Raw genomic sequence first — 22,514 nt, forward strand, 5'->3', positions numbered from 1 at the left:
TGAGGGATGGAAAGATTAAGAATAATAAAAAAATTGCAATAAAATATGTGTGAACGAGGGGGTAATTGTGGACAAATGCAGCATTCAAATTCATTTTTCAGCTCTTTTACACACCATTTCAATCTTATTTTCTGCTTGTTAATGAGATCTTGTTGGTTGGGGTGGGCACGGCTGCCCAGTATCGCTTGGGTAATTGCACATAATTTTCTCTCTACTAGTGATTTGCATCAGATTCCTTTTTTTTCCCTAATTCTTTGCTATTTAAACCCCCTCCTCCTGTTCTCTCTCCTTTCCCCCCACCCTCTAAATCTCATCCTCTCTCTCCTCCCCCTTTCTTCCCCTCCCCTTCTCCTGGCCCAGCAAGACTCATTTTGAATGCTTATTATAGGCACAGTGTCTCCAACGAGAAAAAAAAAAGAAGGGAAGAAAAGGAAGCAGACAGAAGGGATCCATGTCACTGACGGAGGAAGCACTGTCTCACTGGAGCCAGGCACCGGGATGCTGCTCCCCTCTCGCCAGCTAACATCGTGTCCTTCCCAAGTGCCAGCTTTCCCCCCAAAAACCAGGGCTCAGCTGGCTCTTCTGCTCCTGCCAGGATCAGTGTGCTCCTGACAGGGATTCAGATGATCTCTAATCCCAGCCCAATGAGGCTGAGGAAAACATTAGCCTGGACAGTGGAGGGACGATGTCAGGAGAAACAAAACTGGGCTGCGGCTATGGAGAGTATGAAGGTCCCTGAGTTTAGAGTGGGAATTTGTGGGCAAAGCCTGGCCTGTGCCTCAAGTGTTGCTCCAGGAACACAATCAAGAAATGGTGATGATTTTAAACCAGAGACGGTTTAAAATCTGGCCTCAGATACTGCCATTACACTGGGAATGAATTTGCTAAAGGAGCAAAAAAAGCCACCGAAAGCCCTAAAAAAATAAAGCAACAAATATGAGATGGTGAACAAGTTTCTCTTGGCTTTTCCTATTCCTGGAATTGTCTTAACCTCTGGGTGATCCTGTGGGTTTGTTAAAAGATTCAGAAGTCTCAGAAATAACATGTTCTGAGAGCACAGGAAACTCCTGACTCTTAACTATACCTCAATGTGTTCTCCAGCCACACAGGGGCCATCTGCAACAAAATAAGGACCTTTTCCTTTTGATGATCCCCTGCAAGATCCCAACATGCTGCAGTGAATGGTCAGATATGTTTCAGATACAGACCTGGATCTAAGAGGGCAGCAGAAATTTGAGGGGGCAAAACAGTGGACAACATCTTACGAACATGAAGACATTTTAAAAGGCAGAAAGAGATGGGCTTAGAGAGGAAAGCAGAATGCATTGTGGCCCTACTTCTTTCCTCTTTGGAAAGTACCCAGGGAATATCCCATCATTATAATGGCAGAGAAGCAATCATATGTGGCCCTCACTTACTGTTTAATTTCCTCCCACCTCATCCCATGCTGTAGCGTCTACATTCCTTGAAGGACTATCAGGTGCTGATCAAGATGTCACTGGGCTTGATACTGAGTTTACCATTACACTGAGCTATTTGTCACCAGCCTCATCCCAGCCATGGTGAAGGGTGATACTCAGCTAGCACAGATCTGAACTTTATAAATGGATGCAGACTTCACTCTCTCTGCTAGTGGCTAAGGACATCTTGGTGCCTGGCCTTGTTCTAGTTGAGGCTGATAAGTATTCTCAGATAAATGGAAGATGATTCCTCTGTAGGATGAAAATGACTTGAGAACATTTACAACGGATTTATGAAATCCCACACTCTTGGGTTGTAACCCACTCTTGTGAGAAATGATGAGACAGAAGCTCCAGGGCCAGAAATCACATTCTGATGACTGCTAACTGGTTACTCACTCTTCAGATTTAACTTCACTTTGGGTGTCTATATCCTTGCTAAGTCTTGGCACAGGCATTAACACCAGTCTGGAGGCAGTTACAAGCCACTGAGTCAGCCCAGCTGAATCTGTGACAGCTGCTGTTAACCCACACAGCCTTGGGGAGTGATGGGGACCTCGCTGCTGCATGTTCTGGTACCAACCCACTTGCTGATGATCCATGACTGCTCTAGCCACCCAGAGCACCCTGACAGATGGAAGGTGACTCATCTGGCTGCAGCTGGTCGGCCTGGGAAGCTGGCTGTCTCCAGCAGGCAACGCTTACAGCAAGATCTCTGTCTTACAAAGGCTGTCCCAGCACAAAACCAGCACAAATCACTGCTCTGGTCACCCTGAGGGCTCTCACTGAGGTCTAGGAATGAGTATGACATGAGAGATCATGCTTGATAGTGGTTTAAGCACATGGGACTATCCTTTGCACAGCCAAGTCGGTGTTCTCATATGAAGCACCACAAAAACCATCATCATGGGATGAAGCAGCTGAGGACAAAAGTTCCCAGGTTCCCTCACCCTCCTTGACAGTCTCAGGTCTGGAATAGAGGCAGAATGGTCTCTACACTAAGGAAACTGCATGGGAATTGCTTTGGGGACCAAGCAGCAGAGCTGGACAGGCACAAGGCTTTGTGTGCTCCAGGCTGGAACCCAAGCAAGAAATGTGGTCCTTTCCCACGCGAAGGCTGGGCACAACTTGCAAGAGTCTGTCAGGAGGGGGGGCACTGAAGTGTGTGTGTGCGTGGGGGGACGGAGCCCGCAGTGGCCAAACGTAATCCCCTTCTCTCTGTTGTGAGAATGGAAATACCACGCTTCTCCTCTAGAATTTCAGCTGCCAGCACCGAGTCCGTCTGGTGCATTCTGGCTGGGACACCCAATCCGCAGTAACTGGATAGCAAGCAGCAGCAAATGCTGGGAGCTCTGGGCCAGGCTGACCCCCACCTCCTTGTCTAAACTGCAAAGAAATGTCCCTCCTGCTGCTGCTGAGGGCTGAAACCAGAGAAGTGTCTGTTTGCAGCTCAGACAAATTGCCATCATTTTAAGTTGCCAATTGTTGTCTATCTCCTGAACTCCCTCCTTCCCTGTAGTTAACATTTACCCCTGCAGAGAGCAACCAGATGCCACTGATAGCTGCACAGGATGATGAGAGGGTTGAGGCACAAGAGGGTTTACCTGTAATGCTGTGGGATAGCTGAATTATGCACACAGCAACCTGCTCTAGTGGAAGATGTCCCTGCCTATAGCAGGGGTTGGAACTGGATGAACATTAAAGTCCCTTTCAACCCAAACCAGTCTGGGATTCCATGATAAATCATGCAGAGCATCCCATGTTGAGACCTCACTAAGCTTTTACCCACCCTGCTCCATAAAAGAGGACACTTCTATGAGTTCTCATTCACGCTGTTTGGAGTATTTCTTGCATCCTTCCACTAGGAACAGCAGAGGACTTAGGCAGGAAGGGAGCAGATAAGTAAATATAAAGCAGTCATAAAATAACCTGGGTTAGCCTTTCTATGCACAAAAGAAATGGAAGAATTTATATGCTGATGTCTTGGCCCTCACATGATTAAATGCATTAGAAAAATGGGAATCTCCTCTTCTTGGGGGTGCAAAGCTTTCTTTTCTTCAGAACTGCCAGATAATGTATCCTCTCTTTCCCATACAAAGGGCTTATTGGCTCAGGACTCATCTTCTCCTAGCCTGAGCCTGGGGCAGGGTAATTTGGGATAGGGATAAGCATAGATATAGCATTGGTTTGGCCATTTCAATGAGCCTCTGATTTAGTGAGCAGAACTAGTAAGAAGATGATGAAGCTACAGAAATGGAAATTGCATGATGGACCTGTGTATGCCTAATGCTTGTGCAGCTTATCATGTGGATCTCATCCTTATTCTGTGGTGCTGAATTCACTTGTGATAATCTGAATTAATCACCTGCCCTTGACCATCTAACCTGCAGCCTGCCTTTGAATTCCATACTGTCTGCTCCTCTCCTCAACCCAGTGCTATTAGAAAGCCCTTGTCAGAAAAATGTCCCCCTATTTCCCACACAGATGATGCTGGTTGAGGCAACATTCAGCCTCATGCCTTTTACATTTTCCATCTCATGAGCATTCAAAGCTAAAAGTGGGGGGTTTATACCATTTCAGAAAAGCTGCAAAATTTCCCTCATTCCACTGACACTCAATGTCTGTTTTCACACTCGAGAGATTACAAGTTATTGGACCTTAAAATCTATCTACCTCTCTGATGTCCCCATTTATTGGACTCCTCTCTCAGCAGCTGTAGGCTTTTCATTTCAGATGCCTACCTAATTTCTCCTTGTAGTTTCAAATTATTTTGCCCTTCCTGTCTTAAACAGTGTTACTGTCCACTCTGAAACAACTGCTATAGTGCACTTCACATGTTTCTGTATTTCACAAGTGACTGAGGACAAAAGTGAAACGTATTTGGTACCTCTCCAGGATGGCAGGCACCACATGAATGCAAGTCCTGGCTGTTAATTTTCAGGATACAGATTACAGCAAGTAAACCAAAGAGAAGGGTAAAGGCTCTGTCTAATGAAGCGACAGAAAACTGTTATATCCTGGGATCTCCACTGACTTCAGTGCAGTTCACAGGCTGAGAATGGTTCTCTACTACCATAGCACACACTTAGCACAAGTTCTGCTCTCTCTAGACCAGCTGATGACAGAGGCTTTAACCTCTCTGCACTGCTGAGGTTTGCTTCTCTGTCACACCAGCTCTGAAAAGCCACAAGATACATGGCAGAAGTCGGATCCAACCTGGGACTGGGCACTTCAAGAGGTGGCTGCACTGAGGCTTGGAGCACAGAGCCCAGAGTCAGCTCATAGGTACTCCATTCTGAGCTCAGGCAGGGGGGGTAAAATCAAGGATGTGCTTTATCTTTCCTCCTTTAAAGCTTACCTACACCCCTTACTGTGACCCTGTGGAAAGCAGAACTGTTTGCATGGCAGTTATTTTCTCAAAACTAAATCCCAGACCTACATCCCTGTGTTTTGAGGAAGCTCGGATCCATAGAGCTTTCATGTTCCAACCAGACTTGGACAAGCTGGCTTCAGCTAATCTCTAAATCAGTCACCCACAAATCATGGACTACTTCTAAAGAGAGCCTGAAGAAAGTAACTAAGAACAGCAAGGCTAAAACCCCACCATGGAAGGGCCCACACCTACCCTGGAATTTTTCCTGGAACACCAATGCTCCTGGTCCTGGTGTTTGTGATTCCAGTGTGCTAACTTGAATACGGGAGCTAACAGGATATAAGTGCAGTGCTGAGCTCAGGATAGACACTGCAACAAACAAACTCCTTGCTTTAACCAGGCTGCCTCCATGAGTTCATGACAATAACTCCCTTGTTAATCATAACACACTGTGATAGCCTGAAGCCTGTCCTGCTCTCAGAGGATCTGAACCAGCCAAATACTGTCAGCCAAAGAAAGTGAACAGAAGCGGGTCACATACCTGTGGAGAGAGGCCATTGCTAACAGGATTCATGTGGTTGGCAGGAGCTGCAGCATTCATGAAGCTGTCCGAGTAGCTGGAGAAGCTGTGTCGGGCCCCATAGGCAGAGCTGGTGTCGGCAGCAGCGGCAGCTGCAGCAAGTCCTCCCTGGTGCATGGTGGATGGTGGCAGGGGCTGGGGTCTGTGTACTGTGCTTCCCCCATCTGCAGAGGGAAGGGGTGAAGAAGCTGTAAATTCTTTTACAAAGGCCAAAGCCAACTGGAATCAGCAATACTCCTTCCACTGAACCCCAGTATGGAGATTTACCCAGAACAAGGGATTGCCTATATGATACTTCCTGGTGATGTGCTCATCATTCCAAAGCTGAGCAGAACAACTACAGTCACGAGACACATTGATACAGCAGAAATTACCATGAGGTAGAGGAGAAAACTGTTGACTTGAGGAAAAACCTGCTCATCCCAACTTGAGGAAAACCATCTGTATATGGTACTGTTAGAACAAGTCCAGAGGAGGGCCACGAGGATGATCAGGGGACTGGAGCACCTCCCATATGAAGACAGGCTGAGAAAGTTGGGGCTGTTCAGCCTGGAGAAGAGAAGGCTGCGTGGAGACCTCATAGCAGCCTTCCAGTATCTGAAGGGGGCCTACAGGGATGCTGGGGAGGGACTGTTCATTAGGGACTGTAGTGACAGGACAAGGGGTAACGGGTTGAAACTTAAACAGCAGAGGTTTAGATTGGATCTAAGGAAGAAATTCTTTACTGTTAGGGTGCTGAGGCACTGGAATGGGTTGCCCAGGGAGGTAGTGAATGCTCCATCCCTGGCAGTGTTCAAGACCAGGTTGGATGAAGCCTTGGGTGATATGGTTTAGTGTGGGGTGCCCCTGCCCATGGCAGGGGGGTTGGAACTAGATGATCTTGAGGTCCTTTCCAATCCTAACTATTCTATGATTCTATGATTACAAGAGCCTCAATGGGATGCCATGAATCAGGGAAGGGATGAGGGGATTATCTAGGGCTAGAGAAGAGGAGCAATGCAGGTAAATGGGTGCTCACCTTGGGAAATGGTGGTTGTTGGGTAGGTGGAGTCTGGCAGCTGGTACGGAGGGAGGGTCGGCATTCCTGTCGGTGGGAATCCCCCTGGCAGCAGGTGGTTGAAAGCTGCAAGTTGGTTTGCTCCCGCCTGCTTGCGCCATCTCGCTCTTCGGTTGCTGAACCACACCTGATGGGAAGAGGAAAGGCCACGTGTGACTTGCTCTGAGCTGCTGTCCCACCTCACCTGCACTGCTGATGGAAACACATCCTGAGTAACAGCACTGGCCAAAACCAGCTTCAGGTTCCTGCCTAACAAAGACGTTGTAAGAATTCATCTTTGATCCTCAGCTTCCTTCCTCCCAGATGAAGGCTGAGAACACGGGGGTTGTTCAGCCTGGAGAAGAGAAACTGTGTGGAGACCTCAGAGAAGCTTTCAGTGTCTGAAGGGGGCTACAAGGATGCTGGAGAGGGGCTCTTCATCAGGGACTGGAGCGATAGGACAAGGGGTGATGGGTTCAAACTGAAACAGGGGAAGTTCAGGTTGGAGATAAGGCAGAAGCTCTTCCCTGTGAGGGTGCTGAGGTGCTGGCACAGGGTACCCAGAGAAGCTGTGGCTGCCCCATCCCTGGCAGTGTTCAAGGCCAGGTTGGACACAGGGGCTTGGAGCAAGCTGCACTAGTGAAAGGTACCCCTGCCCATGGCAGGGGTTGGAGCTGGATGAGCTTTAAGGTTCCTTTGAACCCAAACCCTTCTGTGATTCTATGATAAAGCTACCATCACACTGTCTCCTCAGTGAGGATACTTGCATTTAGAATTGTTAAAGATATTCCTCAGAGAGTGGAAGCATGTACCAGCAGCAGGGTGAGATGAAGAGGAATATTTTAGCTTGTGCTCCAAGAGAGTCCATAGCAAATAGATGCATTGCTACCACCTGGCCATTCTGCCTTGTTATCTGACAACTGTGTGAATTATACTGAAGGATTAAGTACCATAATAGCAACACGGCTGCTCTGTTAGAAGGGATAAATAGACAGATTAGCATCATGGTTTCAGTGTTAGACAAGCTAAACAGATAGAACCAGACCGGAGGGAATACAGGGGTTTCTCAGCTTCTCTGTATTGCAGCAAATCACTGTTGTCTGTATGCTAAGACATGCTCTCCTTGCAAGAGGCACCGCAGTCTGCGCTAGGATTGTACTGCAGCCAAATTCAATCTCTGTGCATTAAAATAAACCCAGTATTAATGCATAATAAACCCAGGATTAATGCATAAGAAACCCAGTATTAATGCACATGCAAAGCTGGGTTCATGTTTCCTACAGTGCTAGTTTACCTGGAAAACTCAAGGGGAGATTTTCCTAAATGCATTTGTCTGCCCTGATGTGCTTTATCATGGGCAATCTGCCTTCTGCATTGTGGAAAGGGCTTCTCAAGCTGTCTCTTGGCCTTGGTTTACTTCATTTAATCAGAGAGGGTCTCAGGCCCCATCTCTGTTTGGGGTTCAGAAGTATGCGGATAAGCTTTCAAGCCAGATGAGAATGCAGCTGCTGGACTTTGTGAGGCCTAAAGGTCTAGAAAACATGATTAAATTTCACAGCAACAAGAAAAAATGACCAAAAATCAAGAGTGTAAAGCATTCGGGGGGGAAAATCCTCCATCAGGCCTCCAAGCTGTTCAATGTCAGATCAGAAGCTGGGGTTACAAGGGTTTGAATCCAAACTGCCCCCACATCTTGTGAACCAAAGCAAAGCTCCATTCCCTAGATAGAGCAGAACCTTAGTCCAATGTGCCTTGTACTTCAGACATGATCCCAATCTCAAAGTGGAAACCTCTGACCTTTAAATTGAGTCCCCCTGCAGATGTCATTTTTTGGTTTGCCTTTTTCTTACTGGGACTTGTGGGTACATCTAATTCACAAGGCAGCATGTTTTCATTGAAAGCTGCTTATTTAACTGAGTGTTGGCTCTTGGTCCACATGCACTGCAGTGGCTCTTGCTGCAAAACCAGACACTGAGTTCACACAGATTCCTGTGAGGCTCTTCAGATCAGTCTATTATTGCTCCTTCTCCTCATCTACGTGGAAATAGTTTGATTAAAAGCTGCTAATCATAGCTGTGTGTGAGCTGGTGTTGGCTAGGAAGGACCCAATCCTTCACTTCATACTGTTATTTACACCCATTGTACAGTGAAAACCCAGTTTTCTTTGGAAAAGTTGGTCTAAAATAAGCCCCCTGAAATGTAGACAGTGCTGATGTCAGGTCCTTGGCACCAAATGTGTCGTTTTACAGACCTGTTCCTATTGCACTGCACTACTGGCTGAAGCAGCAGAACCTCTTAGCACCTTCCAAAAGGGTGACAGAAATGGGTCAGCTTACATCCGATCTGCATTGATCAACAAAGTCCATGCAGGTCAGAATCCCTGTGTCCATTTTTGGCACCAGAAGTCGCTAGCAAAATCTAGGACAGAGTTAAGGAGAGAGAAATGAATGAACATTAAGGGCTGTAGCACTTCACAACTCTTTTATATAGTCCAATCTATGGCACAGTGTCTAGGAGTAATAGAAATGGATAAATAACCTTTTGTTTGCCCTGGTCATGCAAACAGGACCTGTCTTTTCCTCCTGCATGTATGTGTAATCCATGTCTTGAATTAAGGGCATGGAACATGGCTCCTCTTTGTTTCCACTTTTGCAGATAGGGGCATAAACCCCTAATATTGCTGTTAGCTGAACACAAGGAGAGAAATAAACCTCTGCAGGGAAAGAGGCCCGGTCCCAGACTGGAAGAGCTTCCACTCCAGAAAAGAGATCTCAGGGCTGAGAATAGCCTAGAAAAAGCAAAGTACCTGATGGGCAGACATAAGCAAGCAGCTCTGAATGCAGGCACGGAAAGGGAAACCCAACTCCAAGAATGCAAAAGACACTCAGTGATTTCTGACACTTTCCCAACATCACAAAGGGTGGGAAAGTTCCTTTTTTATAACCAAGAGCCAGATGCTGGCAAATCCACTTGGGATTAGAAGTTCAGAAGCAGCATGTGGAGTGAGATAGGCTGGTATAGGACACGTTTCTCTGACACCATCCCCACCATGCCCGTGGTGGTTTGTCAGTTGGCTTGGCTAACACATGACCAAAACACAGCTTGGCAAAGGTTTGTGCTGTCTTATGTTACACCACGTGAGGTTATTCATGTCCATGCCCCAACACACACGTTTGCAGCCGCTGGTCAGAACCGGTGTGTACAACTCCTCCTGTCTTGCTTCCCCACAGCCAGTGAGGGGGACGTAGTTCCTCTGGTTTTTAAAGGGGGTACTCTGGATCCTTTTACAACAGGGTAGAGTCAACAAAAGAGGCCTGTGAATGGGCTGTTCTTGGGGTGTCTTGCTTACTTTGGTCTACAATGGGCTTTGAAGAAAGATAACTTTCAGAAGAATGGACTATCAACAAAGTCAGTTCTTACCTATGCTACAGCTTCCTTCTAAGACTTGGGGATTGCTTTTCTCATCATTGCTGCATTCAACACATTTGGGTCCTTAAACAAGCCATGCATCAGATCACCTCTAAATTGAGGATAAAACCTGTATTTTCATCACATCTCAGTTTATTTCAACAACCAGCCACCTGAGATAGAGGCTCTTTCTAACTGCCAGTAGGCACCATACCTGGCACAGCAAGAGCTCCTTCTTAGCTGAAGCATCAGAGCAAAACAAATAAGGAATGACAATAACAGTAAATACACATGCACCAAATGAGATTCCTAACTACATGCTTAAAAGTAGTGCTTCCTACCAGAGCCTGCCTGAAGAATCCAGCCACAAATACACTGAAACCTTCCACAAAGCAATTGATAGGATTTCTCTTCCCGTGCAGAGGAAGGGACATTTCATGGCCCAAACAGGTTGATTCTGCCCCTTATTTCTAACCCACAGAAAAAAATAGATGATCCATTGCAGCAAATGACGTTAGCAATTCTTTCCCTTTCCCTGCCTTAAAGGTGGCTCAGGCCTTTATGCTTATAAATCATTTTATTGGTAGTTAAAATAGAGAGGCTGGAGCATGGAGCTGAAATGCGAGGTGCACTTCAAAGGGAACCTGCTTTCATTTCCCAACAGTTAAGGTTTTATCAGCCACTAAAGATTCCCCCTGCCAGAGGATCCTGTTACACCATGTTAAGCCTGGAGTGAAGGCTACGGCTGCTAAACCCAGGCTGGCAGGAGGAAGAAGAGGAAGAGGAGGATTTGAAGCTGCTGGTCTGTCTGTGGAGACATTCTAGAGGCTGCTGGGGCTGGATTGCACAACTGGAGTTCTATGCTGGGACAAATGTAGGGAAAAGGGTTGTGTGAAGAACCCAAGAGCATTAAAAACAACATGTCAGAAACCTGTTTCCTTCCAAAAAGACAAGTTCTTGGTGATCATTTGTGCATTGCAAAGAGCTCCTGCACTGTGTGAACATGCTGGTTTCCAAGGGCATGGAAGTATAATGTAGGCCACCGAAGACAACACTTAGTACCTGCTAGAGACATTCGGGGCTTTTGTCCCTGTGAATCATCTTCCAAAGGATGTATTCATTAGACAGAAAATGTTATAGAAACTGTTTCAGGGGAAGCAGAGAAATATAGAAATGTCCTCACAGAAAATAACCTGAAAGATGTCCAAGCAGGTTCTTCATGTCATGCTCAAGGTCCAGGTAAGATAAGAGTCCCTCACTGGGCCATATGCACCTTGTGCAGTAAGTGAATATGCTGCTCCTGAATGCTAGATGCTCACTGCAGAGTATCACTCAAACTGTTACCTTCACAGATGGGAGAGGAAGGCACAGCGGGACTAAGAAACCTCTCCAATCCATCACTGTCTGCCTTGCAGAACCAGCTGATCTCACAAGAGCCCATCATCCCAGCCAGATCGGGTTTGGGGCAAAGGTTAGAACTGGTTCTTATTTAACCTGAACGCCTGCACCCAATCCTGCCAGGCCCGAGATGCCCCAACCACTTGTTGTCAACCAGTGGAGAAGGGCTGCAAAGGCAGCTGCCTGCCAGGATGGGGCTGGACTGAATTATCCCTGCAGCCGCCCAGATATGGGTCAGCTCCCACAATTTGTCAGACAAGGAGAGGAAAGGAAGGTCAAAAGAGGCTCCTGTGGGAAAGCAAGCCTGTTGTGTTCCTGCTCAGCCTAATCAGGACTTGATGTTGGAGAAAGATAGATGGGATAAATGAGCTCCTAAATGGAAACAGGGATGGAAAAGCCAATTTGTGCTTTTGCTCTCCAGTAGAATGGAAGAGATGAAGCATGTGTTTGCTTTCACAGGCACAAGAGGTTACAGGAACCAGGTGGAAAAGTGTCATGTGGGCATTTATGGCCCAAGCACACCAACAAAATTCCACCTAAGTCAGATGAGGTCCCTTTCCAGGTTGCACAGAGGTGACTTTGCTGGACCTGGTCCTCCTCTGAACAGGTGCAGATCCCTCCAGTGCCTTGCCTTGCCCAAAGTTTCTCTGGGCACCCTGTGCCAGGGCATCAACACCTTCACTGGGAAGAACTTCTTCATCTCCAACCTGAACTTCCCCTGTTTCAGTTTGAACCCATCACTCCTTGTCCTACTGCTACAATCCCTGATGAAGAGGCATCATTGAGGCTACTGAGATAATTCTTTACAGAACAACCATAAAAGCCCATAAAAGCCCAGGAGAGTGCAGAGATTTTAGGTACACAGATTTCTGAGTGTGTGTAGGGATGCAACTATATCTAGTGACACTTTGGTGCAGTGCCTAAAAAGCTGAGCCTCTGTCACTTGTGGGTGAGATGGTTAAGATAAATATTAAACAAGGTTAGTGGAGCAGAACAAATGACTTTTCACAAATGAGATTATTCAATGAATTTAGCCTATATTTTTCCTGGCATAGCCCAGTTCCTGAAGGTGTTAGCTATTTATAACAATCTATTTAGGTTGGATCTAAGGCAGAAGCTCTTCCCTGTGAGGGTGCTGAGGCACTGGCACAGAGTGCCCAGAGAAGCTGTGGCTGCCCCATCCCTGGCAGTGTTCAAGGCCAGGTTGGACACAGGGGCTTGGAGCAGCTGCTCCAGTGGAAGGGGTCCCTGCCCGTGGCAGGGGTTGGAGCTGGAGAAGCTTTAAGGTCCCTTCAACCCAAACCAGGCTGGGATTCTATGGAAGAATTTCAATAAACAGTTAGTGGTATGTGGATTTTTTATACAAAAAAAATAATCTTTTGTTTTTAAAGAAACCCTTGCTAGCAGTGAAAGATTTCCTTATGACAGTGATTACTCTTGCAATATTCTTTCTAGTCTTAGCATTAATGCCACAAACACTTCTTCAACCTAAAGGTCATTTCTACCTTTAAGCACTCATCACAGCATGAACGCTTTGTTACTATGAATTTTATACTCTGGGCAGGGAAGCAGGAGAAATGGGATAGATCTGTCCACTGTCACACTGAGACATCCCAAGCCCAGGTTTGACCTCATGGCTTCACAGCTCCAAGCCCAACTCTGACCAGTGGTGCAGGTTCACCTCTTACTGTAATATAAGTTCATAATACCTGTAAATTAAAAATTGTTATCACTGAATGAAATTACTGTTGATACTGAATGACTGTTTGCAAATGTGTTTTCCAGCTCTGCGTTTTGCAAACTGTGTTTCTCAGGGATTCTTTGAGTTGTCAGAGGATAAATTCTGTTAAATTTAAAACAAACCCTGTTTTACTTATCTACATGGCTCTTTATACACCCTGTGTCTGAGGATGAGTGAGGCTTGTGGAAGCTGAAGGACATGAGGATCTGTTCACTGCTGTCAGAAAGCAGCTGTATTTTATGAAGTGCTTTCTCTCCACTTGAACACTTGCTTTTTAGAAGGCCAAATCTTAATGGTGTTCAAGTTGCATGTAAACATCTCAGAACAGGCTTTGATGTTCACACCTCATGGAGGTGAATAAGATGTTGGAGAGTAGGTTTCCTGCTGCTGTTGTTTAGCTAGAGATAGGCCAGGCTTATGAGCAAATCAGCAGCACATGATTCCCACTATCAAGATTTTCTTTGTCAAAGTAAAAGCTGTGAGCTTTTAAAAACAGCTTAAGCACTATGGAAAGTGGCTCAAAGATTAAAACACCCTGGTAAACCCTCCTCCTTATAAATCTTTTCCATTGGTGGCCAAACAGGATCTCTTTAATTGATGTCCCAGTAAACAGAAAGCCTCCTTAGTTGGGGAGATGGAAAACAGGCCAGTGCCACGTGTGCTGGCTGCTCACTTACCAGGCACACACAGAAGCAGAGGTTCAGCACAGGGCACATGAGCAAAGTGTATGAGAAATATTTAGGTCCATACTCTTGTCGGACTGGAAATTTTGTGATAAAGGTTCTCCTCATAAAGCCTTTGGGAGGCCCTGTTTGTTTTGAATACAATGCGACAGACACTGCACTGCTATAAATCAGTGCAACTTCACTGACTTCCATTTAGGCCAGCTGAGTGTGCAGTGTTCCACACAAGTGCTCCAGCCCAGGAGCTGGGATCTGGTTCATTGCTTTGGCCTCTGGGCCCTTTATCCTTTGTAAGAAAATCCAATTGTTAGCACATTGTTTAAGGGATGCCTTTTTTCAGGCTGAGAGCATGAGGCTGCAGTTCTGCTGCTGGTTCCAAAGCAGAATATGACAAACAATCAGAAGTCAGTTCCAGGGTTTGCATCTCAACACAAAAAGCCACAATTTTAACTAACAACCAGGGCTTACTGCGCAGAAAGGATTCCTCCAGCTGCAGAAGCCAACAAGTTGGAAGGAGCCATGAATTTCTCCCTTTGTTTCATACAGATTCCCTGTCCTACACATACAAGCCAAGCTGCTCTTGTCAAATTATGCTGCATGTTCTAAAGTTGATATTCATTCCTGTTGATTTGCACCAATGCTTTGCCAGAAGGACTACAGGATTAGGCTTATCATTTTCATCTGCACTGAAGTATAATATACTTAACGGAATAGCGCTGACTCTCTCCAGCAGGATGCCCTCAGGCTTACAAAGCTGGGACTGTGTCCTCTGACAGTGGGACATTTCTATTTCCAAAGGGGCTGGTTACTGTAATTCTACTATGAATACCAAAAGTGCTGATGCTTTTCTAAACTAACCCTTAGATAAAGACATAGGATGTGCTTGCAATTTTAAGAGATCATTTCTGTCTTTTCCGAAGTTCAGGTGGAAAAAGACTCACTGCTATAGTTTGGATACCTGATGATTAGCTTTACAGACTAGTGTTGCTCATTTTTATGTGACTTGTAGGTGGAATGAGGGCTTATTTGGAGCATATTAGGTGGGGTATTGGCTGCTTGTGTTGGAACCTGTATCCAAGGTCAATTTGTGGTGTGCATATGTCTCAGTGATTTGAGACCGTGGTGCTGCCCCGAGGATAGTCTGGGTGTATACACTGCTTTGGTTTACCTTATATTCCTTTCTGTTGGCATTGTTCAAGTAAAAAGCAAGAATTCTTCAACCCAATTGCATTTCTAATTCAGGCTGGAGAGAAGTGAAAGAACAGCAACGCCGTGAGCCATCAAGCATCCACTAAGCAAACAGAAAGTAACAAGACTGCAGCCGACCGACCTCCCTCATTAGCACCCTTCTCCAGCCAGATCTCCATGAGACATGAGTGGGAAGCAGCTGGACCCTCCTCACTCCCTCGGCTGCATCCAGCCCTCGCTGGCATTACCTTGCAGCGCCGCTTCTTTAAAGCCGGCTGGAGCAGCGCACTACCCCCGGCCCGACCTCCACCGAGAACCGAGCGCTGCTCGGCACCGCACCGCGGCTGTCCCGACGTGCCTGGGCACACGCAGCGGCAGCACCGCGGTGGTTCTCAGGGGCTGGCTGGGCCAGGAACGATTCCTGCCTTGGGCTCTCTATGTGGACGCTCCGGTGTGCGAGAGCGCGGCTGGCCCCGTGCCGTGGAACACCAGCGTGCCAAGCCAGGCTCTGCCAACGGGAGCCCCGGCTCCTCCGCACAGCCCCTCGGTGCTGCCAGAACCCCAGGGCAGCTGTTGTGTCCTAACCTCCTCGCAGCCCTCTGCACAGGAAATGTGAACTAGTGGGACCCTCGGGAAGAAAGACAACATTCTCAGCTGACCTTGAAGGGAGGGGGATTGCCTCAGAAAAGCCAGTTTGGATACACCTCAAAGAGTCTGGGAAGCAGAACACCAAGCAAACAGCATCAGGTTCCAGCAGCTTTGCATGGCTCCAGTTAATGCTAACCACTGCATTGTCCCTCCCTATAATACCTTCAACAAGCACCATACTAGGGAATGGGACAGAGCTTCGAGCACAGTGACAGAGCCCTGGGGTCCCCACTAGCACACAGCACAGAGTGGAGAAGTTCCTGAGGAGCCTAGAGTGCAGAGTGCTGCTGCAAACGGTGCTTTTCAGCTGCTTTGCACTGAGAACAGAATTGCTTTGTGAATAATCTCAAGGAAAATGGAATGGAATTTCTTTGCTGGCGCTCCATTTGGCATGTCTGATCTAGAATATGGCTGTTTGTTTACTACAGTTTGAAACTGTGTCAGAAAATACAGATTATCTGAGGAGCCTAGAAATGCACCGAGATTTCAGAGCCAGAATTGCTCTGAGGCTTTTTATTAAATGAAACAGCCATTTTCTCCCAGGCAGAAATCACAATGGTATCCATCATAAAAATGATCAATAAAGCACTGGCTTGCGACTCCTGCTGTCTGGTTTAATTCTGTTATTGAAATAAAGGTTTCTGAGTGCATGGAGTTTCCTGGGGATTAATAATAACAGACATCAGCATCACAACACACCCACCTCTTTGAGCTTCTGATTTCTTTCCATAGAGCACCCACTGCCCAGTCCACAGGAACCAGGATCAAGGTACTTGCTGGTGGTACTCACGCCTGTGGTACGACCATCTGAATCATCTCTACGTGATGCTGAGAAGCAAAAGCTGCCATCTCTTTTTTGGGAATGACTTTGGTACATTTCTAGGAAAGCCTTTTGAGATAATACTCCGGAGCCTGTCACATTTGACTCATTACAGCAGCAGGAAAAAGGGAGATTGGCTGCTCATGTGGGAACCTGAGACTAAGGTCTATCGGAGGTGTGCAAATGTCTCACTGATTTGAGATTCTGGTGCTCAGCTGAGGGTAGTTTGGGTGTATGCACTGCTCTGGTTTACCTTCTGTTTCTTTCTGTCGGCATTGTTCAAGTAAAAACCAGGAATAAGCACAGAGGTTTGTTGTATCTAGCCTTAAAAATGCAACACATTCGGGCAAACATCCACAAATGGGCTTGTTTAGGAAAAGGGTTAGTTATGACTCCCTAAACCCCTGACTGATGTACCTGGTGTCTCTTTTGACATCAGCATTGCTTTGAGAAGTAATTTCTACACCTAGACAAGTTTCCAGGCAGAACTATCCTGTTATTGAAAAACACTGTACTGACAAAGCTAAACTGATTGTGAGAAAAGTGTTGTTCTGGAAAGCATCTCTTCTCAAGGAATGCCAGGGAGAAAAGGCAGAATTGTCACAGAATCCCACTTAGGGGTATGTTCCCATATCAAAAACTTTGACATCATCAGTTAGATAATCGCAAAACCTGGTGTAAAACCCCAAAATACATTCAAGATCAAAGGCAAAGCTTCCACTAAATTAGCTGAGTGAATTGTTTAGCTGTTAGACTTCATTTTTAAATCCATGAACACTTGGCATTCAGCAGCTTGTTTTCTGAGAGGGTGGAAAAGGGAACTTGTGGATGGGCAAGAATTTGTTCAGTGCTGGACAATTAGTGTGGACACATGAGTCAAGACATTGCCTTGCACAAAAACAAGGCAGTGGGAATTTCCACCTGTGGCCTCTCTGGGCATGGGTTTGGCATCACAACCCTGATCCATCCGGAAGCCTCGGCCCTGTTTATGCTCAATTTGGGATTAACCTTTTCATGGCTCATACCTTTGGGTGTGTAGAAGTCTGAATGTTGGAATCCTGTGTCGCAACCACACAACCACTGCAGTGACCTTGCAAAAATACTGCTTGCCATCCTGTGATCTTCCTAGCAGATGAGAAAGCGGAGCCTGGAGCTGCTTCCCACCACCACCCCTTCTTGTTCTGCAACTTGGGAATTTTATTAGCTGTCAACGTGTCAAACTTCCACTTAGCTGGGCAGCTGCATGAGCAGCCAGCCTCCGAGGCCTGCCAGTAAAGTTTAACAGAGCTATCAGCCTTTCACATGGAAGTGATTATGGTACATGAATGTTCAGGTATCAGAGAGAAGGAATGAGACTGAGGTAAGTTCACCTTTCACATGGTAGAGCAAAGAGAGGTGAGGAGGAGAAAAAAGAAAAGAGGTAGCCAGGCCTGCTTGGTTTTGTTCAGTGCTTGTACAGTGATTATCAAAATGGGATACAAGTGCAGGGATGCTGTGTATATACGATCATAGAATCGTAGATTGGTTTGGGCTGGAAAGGACCTCAGGATGATCTAGTTCTATCCTCCTGCCATAAGCAGGGACACCTCACCCTAGACCACGTCACCCAAGGCTCTGTCCAACATAGCTTTGAACACTACCAGGGATGAAGCATTTACCATCCCTCTGGGCAACCTGTTCCAGTGCCTCACCACCCTATATAGTAAGAAAGGATACAGTAAGACAGCCCAATAGCAACACCTGAACTGTGATTTGGAGACCTGGATGTGATCTGGGGATTGTCCAGCCATGGCTGCACAGCAGAGAGGGTGCACTGAAATCCAGAAGCTGGGTGAAGCAATGACCAGACACTGAGGGCTGCTCTTGAGTCTCTTTTGTAACACTTCTCATGTGTCTGCCTCCCATTTTACACGTTAACATGATAAGCTTTTGGGGATGGGATAGATGGGGAGATGCTGGCATGGCCCTTAACACCCAGACACATCTCAGCTGGCCCTACTGTTATTACAGCCATCCTTAATCCAAAGTACGTCTCTTGGCCTTAAAGACTCCACTGAGACACGAGGAAGACTATAAGGTGGCAGAAGATTCCCTGCTGGATGGCTACATGTGTGGATGTGTGTGTGGGGAGGCCTTTTTCTCTTTTTCCACAAGGACTTGATTGACTAATGTTTGTAGGTCCTGAGAGCCAGTAAAAGATCTGCTCTGATATCCAGAAAATTTTACAAGGGGCGGCAGGCTTAAAAGTGGTGGGAAGAAGCTGACTCTGCCAGGATGTTGGAATGAGAAAGCCATCAGGAATGTGCCTCGGAGAACAGCTGCTACTAGAGCCCTGGCAGGAACCTCCACGCAAGCTGCCTGGGAGCAAGTAGGGGGATTCGAGGATCACAGCTTGAGACAAGGGAAAGGTTCTCTTTATTTATTGATTTAGTTTTCCATTGCTCTGCTTTCACCTCCCTCCTTTCTCCCAGCCATGTCACAGTGAGGTCAGAATGCCCTGGAACAGAGAACCTGCCTCTGGTTTGTGCACATGCTGGCACTTCAGGGCTTTTCCCTCCTCCCCAGCATGTCCTCATCAATGCAGGTTTCTCTCACCCCATAAAAAGGTCTTACTTAAACTCTGTTCTCCTTTGGAAACTCCTTATTTTTTTTTCTGTTTGCCACAGAAACATCTACCTTTATTCTTCCTCCTTAACATCTGATGTCCATCTACACAAGTAAGAGCAATTAGAAACAGAATACGCAAACAAAAATGGGGGAATTCACACATTCCAACCTTTGGTAACTTAGTCACCTCAATTAGTTCCTTTCACAGGCTCCATCTATCTATGGACCTCCCTGGCTAGCAAATTAACACTTTTAGTGCTGAACACTCTGACATGGTCTTTTGGCTGAGATCAAAACCAGAATCAGTTTAAAGTCTGCTAGATTTCCTTTTGGCAGTCTCCATAGCCAAATCTTGAGGGATGCTGGAGTGAGGCACACCATTCAAGAGATAGCTGGAGGGAGGTGAGTGAGCACCCACTACAGTGATGTGACTTCTGTGGGAAAGAAAGCTAATGGGAAAAGTCTTTAACCAGTGAACATCCCAGGTGTGGATAGGGAACTGGCCATTCCCGAACAGCAGGGGGAAAAGAGCAACAATTTTTGGTGGCTTTGGAGTGAGCACATCAAGCTCATTACCTTGAGAAGCACGGAAGGAAAACCAGCCTGCTTTGTTTTGGAGGAGCTGGTTAGTGATTGACTGCTGTCCTGTCACAAACCTCTTTCTCTCCTCTCCCAGTGCCCACTGTTCATCCCTCTGCTGCCTGCACAGAGACCCTGTGCTTAGCCTGAAACCAAATCACTCTGGCCACACGGAGGATGGACTGCTGGGGTCTCCATTTCACTTCTTTAACCCAACACAATCCCCAGTCCCTCCCCCTTTCCTTCCCTTTCCCCAAGGGACTCTATTATACCCCCCGATCTGTTCACACTACTTATCCCTCTGCATGTTTGCACACACTGCTGACCCAGCCTTTATCTGGAAGACATAAGGGTCTCTGTGTGGAGTTCCCACAAGGGCTATTAATCGTGTAGATGTCAGAGTCCCTGGGCTCCAAACCCTCCCTTCCTGCTCCTCCCCTCTTCTTCCCTCTCTCCCCGCACCCTTTTTGTGCTCTCTGGAGATCAAGGAGGAGGGAAAAGAAGTTTGATGAAAATTCACACACACAACTTGCAAACTTTGCAAAATCTGAGCTGCTCCCCTGGGCAAGGCTGGAAAATTGTGTGATTTCTCCTAAAACACCAAACATTCACACACACTGCTTCCTCCTAGGCAAATGGAGAGATTCCCTCCAACAGAAAACAGAGAGCTCAACGCCTTGCCAAGCAAGGGAAAGTTTGGCTCGGGGTCCCAACCTGGATGGAAACTCTCCAGCTGGTACCTCTGCAACAGGCCAAATCCAAATGGCGTATCTGCAAGTCCATGGGAACGTGGGAATGTGCAGAACTGGATTTAAGTCTCAGATCCTTGTGGACGTGGCTCTAGAGAAGAAGCGTGTCCACATTATCACCTTTCAACACCCTCAGCATTACCATCTCCTTCCTTAAGGTAAACAAGAAGCTGTGCCACCAGGCAGACTTGCTCTAGGCCTTACCTGAACTCGGGCCTCGGTGAGCTTGGTTCTCTGAGCTAGCTCCTCCCGTGTGTAGATATCTGGGTAATGGGTTCTCTCAAAGGCCTTCTCCAGCTCCTCCAGCTGCTCAGCAGTGAAAGTGGTTCGGCTGCGGCGTTGCTTGCGCTTCAAAGGCAGATCTGGTTCGGATTCAACATCAGAACCTTCATCCAGCCTGTTACCTGGGGTGGGAAAGAAGCAGGAGATAAGGTTTGCATGCATAAAAGCCACGTGGAGAAAGGCTATTGGAAGAGCTAAGCAACCCAGCAAAGTGATCTCAGTTCTACTGTGGTGGTGTCCATCAAAGCAAATACTCTGCCCTGTGCCACACACCTACAAGCTTTATGTTATTTCTGTAGGTTCGTACTATTATTTTTCCCCTACATTGCAAACAGACAACCTATGAAAATCAGAACTGAATAGTTATAGCTACGATAAGTAAGCCCACTTTTGCTCTATTTTTGCTTGTTTCTGGAGATAGAGGCACCCCACTGGTATTCACCAAGTCAACAGTCAGACCCAGTGGATTTGAGAGGGGCCACACCGAGACCAGTGCTAGCTGGGACTCCAGTGTTTGCCAGGGGCCTCTCATGGAGCAAAGCTTGGGTTTCAAAGATGTGAGGCACTTGGCTCCCTGCTGTGCAGATGTTGATCTATGGAGGATCTCAGCCAGGCCAAAACTTTATGTCTGCCTTCAGGACAGTGAAAAATGTGCCACCGGTTCATGGCAGAGAAGGAAGAATGTGATACATGAAGCTTTTCAGCTAGGTGAGACATGTGGCCTCAGTCACCTTTTCCTTCTCTCTCATGAAAATAGGAGAGTCATTAAATGCTCACTTCTTTTTGCTATCAGGCTTGACTGTGTCTTTCAGAGGCAGACTGAGAGCCAGAATGTGTTTAAACACTGTGCTCAGAGAAGTCAAGTTTTCCCTTGGGGTAAACCTTTGCTAATTCAGAATTAAAGCCAGGTTTGTAAGCTCTTCTTGATGAACAACTTTCCTAAAGTTACTAACAGGGTTTTCAGCCCTCTCTTTTGTCTTTCTCTATACTATCATCATCCAAAAATCTGCCTTTTTCTCTTCAGAGCTGGGAACAGCAGCTGTGACTTCCCCAACAGCTGCTCCAGAGCGGCAGCAGTTTGAGGAGGCTGAGGCAAATACCCCATTGGAGCTCACTTGTTTATCCTGAGATCCCCACAAAATGCCATCATCTTCAGCTCACTGCAGCACTAAAATGCTTTTATGGCTTGGGGCTTCATGGAGAGGATGCAGTGGCAGGATTCTGATAACTACAGTAGAGCTAGAGACAGAGAAACTGCTGTGGAGTTGCTTCTTTTGGGAGAAACACACCATCTTCAGAGGTTTTCCCTTCTACCTCTAGCTTAATAATACACAGGGTCTTTACGCATGTTCATCTTTTCAGATGAAGAACCTTTTCTCTCTCACTGAAGTCAGTGAGAAAGTCACTGTTAACTTCAAAGCAGCATCATCTGTCCATGGTTTAAAGACAGGTTTACTCTACGTAGCAGAAATTTGTTCCTACACCAGCTTCTGGGTCACATCCATTTTCAGGGAAGGTCCAGAGTCCCAAGTGGTGTAAAAGGAACATCTGCACTTGAAAACATCAGCCCTTCACATCTGGGTCCCAGATGATTCAGGGCAGGCAGAAGCACATCTGGACCTTTGAGTCCCATGCTGTGAAAAAGCACATCTGGAAACCTATAGCATACAGTAAATTTCTTAAAGTTAATCACTTCAGTCATTATTAATGGTTTAATTACTATCTTGTCTGGAAATATTTGATATGAAAAGAAGTAAGGAGAGCAGTTGGTTCAGGTCAGGATAGGAAAAGGCTGGTGCAAGGAAGGGGAAGGAAAATACACTAAGTTAAATGTCATTTTAACTACAGCTGAGCATGTTTCTTTACAGATAACACAGATTTCATGTAGTTAGTACGCATGCTTAGCAGCAACTTTCAGCCTACGTGCTCCTTAGCACAGGAACTGTCCTTTATAGCATTTTT

The 22,514-nt window shown here is 46.5% G+C and overlaps 1 protein-coding gene across 4 annotated transcripts in view; it reads right to left on the reverse strand.

The window, feature by feature from the left end:
- PAX7 (paired box 7) overlaps positions 1 to 22,514 on the reverse strand; it is a 98,980-nt gene that overhangs the window by 30,622 nt on the left and 45,844 nt on the right. For all 4 annotated transcript variants that reach the window (XM_005145421.3, XM_005145422.3, XM_005145419.2 and 1 more), the window contains exons 5-7: positions 20,475 to 20,674; positions 6,432 to 6,597; positions 5,375 to 5,577 (exon numbers count right to left, since the gene is read on the reverse strand). In XM_005145421.3, the coding sequence (XP_005145478.1) occupies positions 5,375 to 5,577; positions 6,432 to 6,597; positions 20,475 to 20,674 (569 nt within the window). The remainder of the gene's footprint in view (positions 1 to 5,374; positions 5,578 to 6,431; positions 6,598 to 20,474; positions 20,675 to 22,514) is intronic.

The sequence above is a fragment of the Melopsittacus undulatus genome, chromosome 12 (genome assembly GCF_012275295.1).
Source record: "Melopsittacus undulatus isolate bMelUnd1 chromosome 12, bMelUnd1.mat.Z, whole genome shotgun sequence".
Classification (NCBI taxonomy): Eukaryota; Metazoa; Chordata; class Aves; order Psittaciformes; family Psittaculidae; genus Melopsittacus; species Melopsittacus undulatus.